Here is a 7,611-nt window from a genome sequence, read left to right as displayed (position 1 = left end):
CCATGGTGACAGGATGCCCGAGGTAGGCCTGAGAAGCTCCTACTGGCCTGTACAAAACTCCTCAGTGTCAGGTGTTGCCTTGTGTTTAAGGGTGGCCCGTCCCTAGAGGACTGAAGGACCCAGACTAGGGACCGTGGGTCTTGCTGGGAAGGCCCTCTCCTTGCTTTGGGCTGGCACACCTGTGGGCCCACTGCTGCAGTCAGTGGGGGAGACAGGCTCTGCTCCACGTCTCTCAGACCCAGGCAGCCCCCACTTTCTGTGCCCGTCTAAGATCAGCCTCTCTCCGTTCTGCCTCCTCATGAAAGCCAACACTGTTCAGCTGCCCAGCCTCACCACAGCTGTGCCCGGCCAGCAGAGGGGAGACAGGACCGATGGCCCCACGCTGCGGGACAAAGCCAGTCCTGATACGCCAACCCCGGCCCCAGGGAGGCCTGAGCTGGGCACAGAAGGGGTGAGAGAGACTGCACGCGGCCAGGATTAACACGGTTTATTTCATTGTCAGTCTTACAAGTCACTGAGGTTGGGCAAAGCCAGGATAGTAACTCGAGCACTTTCGTCCAGTAACAACTCAATGAGCAAGGCCCTATTACTGAGCAGGGGGCAGCAGAGGGCACCCCAGGAACCGCAGCACAGGCACCGATGTTCCAAACCCCTTCCCGGAGGCACCAGGCAGGGCTTGGCCCTTAACAGCCAGGCATCCGCCCCACTGGCTCTTGGTCCCCACCAACTGACGCCCTTTGGAGGAGGCACACGGGCCTACAGAGGCATTAAGGGGGCAAGTTGGGCTGGGCAGACGGCAAGATAGGAGCTTCCCCACCGAGGTACTTTCTCTGGCTTTGATCTCCCCATCCCCACAGCAGAGCCACACCGCTGGAAAGGATGGCCAGCCCATCCCCATCCCAGGAAGGGGGAAGCCCTGTGGCCATCCGGGAGTGGCTGTTGCTTACTGTTCTCTTTTCTCCCCTACTTATCCACCTGTTCCCTAGTTACAGTGTGGAGGAGGAGAGGACAGGCACTTAGGGCCAAAGGTGGGACGTACACCCCTTTTTCTACTCTGGTAAAAAGCCCCAGACTTCCTGGGGCTGCAATGATTAAGATCCAGGGTCTAAGCCCAGGGATTCCCCCCCACCCCGAATCCATCGCCGGTTTCCCACAGCTGCAGTGACCGCCCTGTGGGTACCTGCAGCTCTGAGGTGACCCCCTCCACCCCGCTGGCCAGCTCTGGGCAGGGGAACCAGTAACAGGCAGCTGGGCTCGGGGTTGTGGCTGCAGTTCCAGGCCCAGCTTGGCTCAGCCTGGGCAGCTTTGCTCTGGGTTCCTGAATGGTGCCTCCTACCCCACCTTGTGTTGAAAGCTTGGGCATTAGCGGGAGGAGGGTGGGCAGGAAAAGTTACAAGTTTTTAAAAAGTTACAAGAAGGTTAACTTTGAGTAAAAAAAAAAAAAAAAAAAAAAAAAAAAAAAAAATCTTAAAGATGAAGCAGAAGGCATGCTTCCCTCTCCCCGCTCTCCCTGTAAGGAGCAAGGGGCTGACCACGGCAAGGACACTCAGATGACGGTGCAGGACTGGAAGGCACCCCCCTTGCGGCTGCCGTGCGTGGGCACAGGTTTGCCCTTCCCGTAGTACCCCGTGAAGATGGCCCTGACCTCCATCTTCTTGGCCAGGCTCAGCAGCCAACGCCCGCTGCCCAAGGAGTAGAGTTTGCCCCGGTGTAGCTCACCCACCTCCTCGCCTCGGCTGCCCCCCTTCTCCTGCCGCACAATCTCCAGGAGGTCAATGCCCGTCTGCACGGCCTCCACGTCCCCCGCGCAGCCGAGGGTGATGTGAGCACGGCTGCCCCGGGGCAGGCTGTCAGAGGGGGACAGCTTGTCCACGTCATTTGGCCACAGCGGCAGCTCCTGCTCGCTCAGCTCCACCCGGGCTCCGGCAGTCTTGGGCGTCACAAAGAGGGCAGTGACAGTCAGCGTGAAGGCCTTGCCGTAGGATTTCTTCACCACCTGTGGGGAGAGGACGACAGCTAAGCTGGAGGTGGTGGCCCCTGCGGTGGACAGCTGACCAAGGATGGACCTGACAGAGGTGAGCACGAGGCAGCCGAGCCCTGGGGGGAAAGCTGCACGCAGCCCGTGTGTTCCAGGAGGACATCTTTCTACGGACACCGTTCAGGCTAATGTGACAAAGCCAAGGTGCCAGAGGTGCCAGACATGGGCAGAGTTGGAAGCCAGACTCCCTGAACTCAGCCATCCCCCTGCCCACCAGCTGCAGGGCTCCGAGCAAGCTGTTTAACCTTGCTGTGTTGGCTTATTCACCTGTAAAACAGGGATGATACTAGAACCTACCTCGGTGCCTGGATTAAAGGAGTATCTGGGTGAAGACTCTAGAAGAGTAACAGGCATGTGACAAGTGCCAATGCCATTGCTATTCGGTTCATCCTGGTAATAAGCCACCCTGGTACCCAGGCAATATCCCAGAGGACAGGGTGGGGCCAGAAGTCAATGCCTTCAACCAGAATCTACCCCGTACACCTTGGTTTACATCTGATTACATGTCTGGTTATATCTGATTCTCTGAAAAAGGCCATCTTTCCCGACTGACCATAAACACGTCTCCACTTTTGCTCACAATCCCTTGTGTCTAGCGCAGAACAGGTGCTTAATAAATATTGTTACGCGCACGAGTGGTTGGGATGGTAGTGGACAATGTTACGTATTCGTTCATGCAGCTGTGCTAGGTGCCAAGAACACTACCACAAACCAAAGTAAAGAATGCAAGTTGGGGAGACCAATAAACAGGAAGATGGCTGCCGCGTCAACCTAGGCAGACGAGCGGGGGAGACACCGGGGAGGCTGGAGACGGCAGCGTGCGGCCGGGCGACACCTGCTGTGTAAGGACCACACGGCAGAGGCTAGGGCGGCAGCAGAGCGGGAGGGAGGGGTCTGGCGCCTCAAAGCCAACAAACCTCACTATCCCTCCATGCGCCCTACTCCAGGGCAAGACCAGGCCTAGGACCCGGGGACAGGGATGTCAGAGCACCAGGCTCCCTGGGGGCAGGGGACACCTGGCCTTCGGGACTCCACACAAGCTTAGGCCAGAGCACGAGTCTGCTGCCGGGCATCAAAAGTAAAATGCTCTGGTGGGCGGGCCTTCGGGGTGAATGCACAGGCCGGTGGCGTGCTGGGCAGGGGGGTGCTCCCCAGAAAGGGTAGGTGACATCTGTGTGACTAAGCCTGTGGAGGGATGAAGGGAGCAGGAGATGCCATTTCTTCTGAGAGGCTGTCTGGTTTCTGGTCCCTGCCTTGAGCTGGCACCCATCTCCAGGAGACCCTGCCCTCTCCCCACCTCAGCTGGGTGTCCCTGGGGGGCACTCACATCCTGCTGGGCATACTCTTCTGCCCCAGCAGCCTTCCCGTAGTCACAGAACTTGGTTGTGCAGTGCAGCACGCCTGGGGGTCTCTTCCCAAAGTAGGTGACCAATTCAATCTTCTCCCTGGGCTCATCCCCAGAGACAACTGCAGGGAGAGAGAGTGGGGCAGTCAGGGCAGGAGAGCAGGGGCCATCCCAACATCTGTCACCACAACCATGGAGGCTCAAGAGGAAAAAAAAACAAAAAACTGGAGATCAAACAGAAGTTCCTCAGTAATCCACAATAATTCACTCATTTACTAGGTGGTCAAACAGCCACGCCAGAGCTACAAAAAGGTGTCTAAATTCCCTGACTTCACATTAGTTATGCAGATTTTTATAGCTCTTTTCCAGATTTGAAAACTAAGGCACTTATAACCCAGGGACAGGCAGCAGAGGCCAAGGGAATCGGCTTCAGCAGCTACACGTCTGAAAGAGGGAAGCAAGTCATGAAAAATAGGGTAGAAAGGCAAAGGAGTGTTGGAACTGTGCGGTACGACGGAAGGAGTCAGAGCATAATTAATATCCCAGCCCACTCATAAGCCCTTCGGCCTGGGGCAAGTGATCGACCCTTATCTGTCTTTATCAAGTACCATCAGGGTGACTATACACCCATTTCCCCAGGGTCACTCCGAGTCGTGCCCCACTGCACTCGGAGCTTCCTGGACAAGAAGTTACCTGGTCACCAGAGCATGTACCTTGCAGGCCTGTTTGGTGGAGGAGACCATGCTTGGGATATGAAGAGATATTACGTGGCGAGACTTGGAGTATCCGGGGTTTCAATTTCCAGACTCTAGGCCTGTGGCTAGCTTCCGAGTCACTAGGTCTGTCCTATTTACTCCCAGAGTCTAGTCCCTGCGAGGATGTCGCTTACCCTCCCCAGGGGAGGGAGACCCGAGAGCAGGCCCATTACATTTCTCCTGCTGTGTCGCAGGCAGAAAAGGATTGTAGTTTTTAACGGTAAAAGCAGTTTCAAGAGGCAGCCACTCTCCAAGGCAGAGCCACCAGCTCTAACCAGGAGCCCTGCCTGGCCGGTGCTTTTCTGCCAAGCCATTCCGGGCACAGGGGTCACACCTGGACGATGTCACCGTAGGCTCCACGGCTTCCTGGTTTCCCAGCATTCCAGCCTTAGGAGCCAAGAAGGGTCTCTGAGCAACGCGCAGGCACAAATCACCTGCCTCTGAGTGATAACACAGAAACATGGGTGGGGACACTGCAAGTAGAAAGATGGTCCAAAATGGGGGGAAACCAGTCTGAGACCTGGACCCATCCTCAGTGAGGTCACAATAGTCCTGTCAGTTTTGGGCAGCTTAGGATTCCATGGAATATTTTAAGTTTATATTTTTAGTAATCTCTACGCCCAACACGGGGCTCAAACGCATGACCCTGAGATCAAGAGCCGGGTGCTCTTCCCACTGAGCCAGCCAGGCGCCCCCTCCGTGGAATACTTTATCTCAAAAGATGGTTCTGCGGCTAAAAACAAGTTAGAAGACAACGGGACCAGATCCTCCCTCTAAGGTTATACGAAATGTTGATGCATTTCCTGTCTGTGTTTCCTGCCCCAAAGACAGGGTCAGTGGTCTCTATGGGGGGGGGGGGGGGGGGGGGAGTAGGAAGGGCACAGTGAGAGGAGAGGTGCCCCGGGGAGCGCCTCCCCCCACAGCCCACCGTGCCTCACACCAGGTGAGCCTCCACCTGCCTGCCACAGCCGGCTCCCGACGCGGGGACACCACGCGGTCCCGGGCACACAGCACCCCATGCCCAGCGAGGGAGGCTCGCGAATGAGGCTAACCGCCCGCACCCTGGCCAGCCTGCCACCTACAGTGTCGCAGCTCCTTCTTGAAGGCCTTGTGGTTCCCCAGCTCCTCCAGGAAGGCCTGGCTGGCTTTGCGGAGGCTCTCGGAACTCTTCTTGGTCAGGAACCAGCCGAAGTAGAGCGGCAGGAAGTCCTTCTCCAGCCCCGGCTTCAGCTTCTTCAGCTCGTCGGCCGACAGCTGCCACTGATTCTTCTCCTTGAGCTGGGCACAGTCCAGCCGCCACGCCGTCTTGGGCTCCACCAGCACCACCTGGTACTGGTACTGGTCGGCCATGTCAAAGAGCTGCTCCAGCCGCTCCCGCTCGTGGTTGGTGTCGTCCAGCACCAGGATGCGGATGTCCCGGCGGCAGTAGGCCGCCAGGTCCTCGTCCAGCCGCTTGTACTCCTCAGAGAAGTCTCCTCGAATGCCGGGGTTAATCTTGTACGCGTCGGCAGACACCATCTTGGTGCCGTCGCGGTACCTGTCCACAATGACCCGCGCCAGCGTGGACTTGCCGCTCCCCGGCAGGCCTCGCAGGATGAAGAGCGTCTTGCACTCTTGCAGTGTGGCCACCGTCTCCTCATCCTGCAGGAAAGGAAACTGCAGCTCAGGCTTGTCCTTGGCCCCTGAGGATGACATTTTGCGGAAGAAGATCTTGGGCAGGAACGCGTGGCTCTTTCGGGAGAAGCTTCTATTCTGTGTGAGGAGGGGAAGAGCAGAGTCAGCCAGCTCGCCTGGGGCCACCCCGCCAGTCTCTCGCCCCTTGTCTCTGGCCTCCTTCGAATCGGGGCTCCCAGCCCTGAGTTACAAGCAGCCCCGGGGTTGCGGGCACCCTGCCGGGCGGCAGCTCACACCTTTCCCTTCTCTGTAGTATGTAGCGGTCAGCTTCTGGTTGTAGAGGAGGGAGGGGAGAGCTTGTCTGGGCGCTCCTCGACTCTTAATTCCCTCTGGCTGGAGCTATAGCTTCAAGGATCCCCCACTGCTGCCACCTCTCAAGGGAAAGCGTGAAGTGTGCGCCTGTGGTTCTAGGCGAGGACCCTAATTTTATATTCCTGGCACCTATTAAGGATGACCTCTTTGGAGGTGGGGCTGCTATGTCTGGGCAAAGCCACAGCTGCCCTGGCTCTGGGTGTGCAGAGGAGGGTGGGGGTGGAGAAGGGTTACCCAAAGACTGCCTCCCTCCCCCGAACAAGGGCAGCAACAGATAATACTCTCTTGTCTGGGATGGGGGGGGGACAATGGTCCCACAGAAGGCCTGGTGGGGGGCAGGGCAGGAGAGCGCCGCACAAAGGGCCTCATTCACCACGCCTGCCACCTCCTCCTCTGCCCTTGCCCCCCCCCCCCCCCCGCAAAGTCGTGGTCTTTGTGCCTGCCCCAGGACCGCGCGGTCCAGGGCACCTGCGTCCAGGGTCCAGCTCTGTCCACCACTTTGTCAGCGGCACCTCCCTGAGCCACTTGTTTTCCGCCCCGCTAAAAGCCACAGGTGGTAACGCTTGTTGCGGTACGCGGTCTCCCACAGCGGCTCCGCCCCCAGGCAGCAGCACTCCGAGCGCTGCGCTGGCCCTCGCTTTTCTCAGACAAGGCCCGCGGGCCGGAGAAGGCGAGGAATGCCCGCCCCGCGCTACCCCCGACCCAGACTCGGTCTGCCCGGCTCCCGCGGCGCCCGGCACCCGCCCTCCTGCGGCGGCCGTGCGGCCCTCCCACTCGGCTCGCGTCTCCCCTACCTCGGGCTGCACTCCACGGCCCAGAAAGCCAGAGCTCAACTCCGGAACTTCGAGTGCTCATTTGCATGGCACTTCCTCCCGAAAATCCCCCCACACTCCCGTTTTCCGTAAGGGTACTTCGCCGGCCCGGCCCGCTCCCTCCGCTCCCGCCTCCCCGCGCCCGCTCACCATGATGAGGGGGGCGCCGCCGTCGCCGCCTAGGCAGGCACTAGCTCTCCGGGACCGCCCGCCTGCGCGGAGGGACACGGAGCCCAGCGGTGGCACGACCCCCGCGGGGCAGCCTTATATAGCCCGGGGGGCGGAGCGCGCGGCGGGCCGGGGCGGGCCGGGGCGGGGCTCTCGGCGCAGGCGCGGCGAATCGAAACCCGAAACTGACTGCGCGCGGGAGGAAGCGGCCGCCCAGCGCCCAGCTGGGCCGCGGCGCACCTGTGTCCTCCAGAGTTCCAGCCGAGCTCTAGAAAGAGGGAGGCAGTCACCCTTCCCTGGTCCCACAGAGGGATTAGGGTGAAGCCAGGGAGGCAGGGTCGTGCAAGGGCAAAGGCAGATCCTGTCTTTATTTAAAATTTTGGTATTTTATTCATCGTGGGGTTTTGCGTTAATTTTTGTGTGTTTTACAATATTATGTTAAAATACTGTTATGTCGCTTACTGAGTTTCTTGGCACCTTATGAAAAATTGCATCTGAAATGCCTCA

At 58.8% G+C, this 7,611-nt stretch overlaps 1 protein-coding gene across 2 annotated transcripts; it reads right to left on the bottom strand.

Annotated features, from left to right (window-relative positions):
- Positions 1-432: 432 nt before the first annotated feature.
- Positions 433-7,207, bottom strand: LOC122206796 (2',3'-cyclic nucleotide 3' phosphodiesterase). Of its 2 annotated transcripts, none has more exons than XM_042916349.1 (4): positions 6,919-6,964; positions 5,221-5,890; positions 3,366-3,505; positions 433-1,996 (listed from the first exon to the last, which is right to left on the bottom strand). In XM_042916349.1, exons 2-4 carry the CDS (start codon positions 5,831-5,833, stop codon positions 1,547-1,549), a joined length of 1,203 nt encoding a protein of 400 aa, XP_042772283.1. In that variant the 5' UTR covers positions 5,834-5,890; positions 6,919-6,964; the 3' UTR covers positions 433-1,546. The 2 variants fall into 2 exon arrangements, with proteins under 2 accessions (XP_042772283.1, XP_042772282.1); XM_042916348.1 differs by lacking the exon at positions 6,919-6,964 and adding an exon at positions 7,087-7,207 and having other exon boundaries at positions 434-1,996.
- Positions 7,208-7,611: the final 404 nt, after the last annotated feature.

This window comes from Panthera leo, chromosome E1 (genome assembly GCF_018350215.1).
Source record: "Panthera leo isolate Ple1 chromosome E1, P.leo_Ple1_pat1.1, whole genome shotgun sequence".
Classification (NCBI taxonomy): domain Eukaryota; kingdom Metazoa; phylum Chordata; class Mammalia; order Carnivora; family Felidae; genus Panthera; species Panthera leo.
This window is presented reverse-complemented; position numbering and strand designations above follow the sequence as displayed.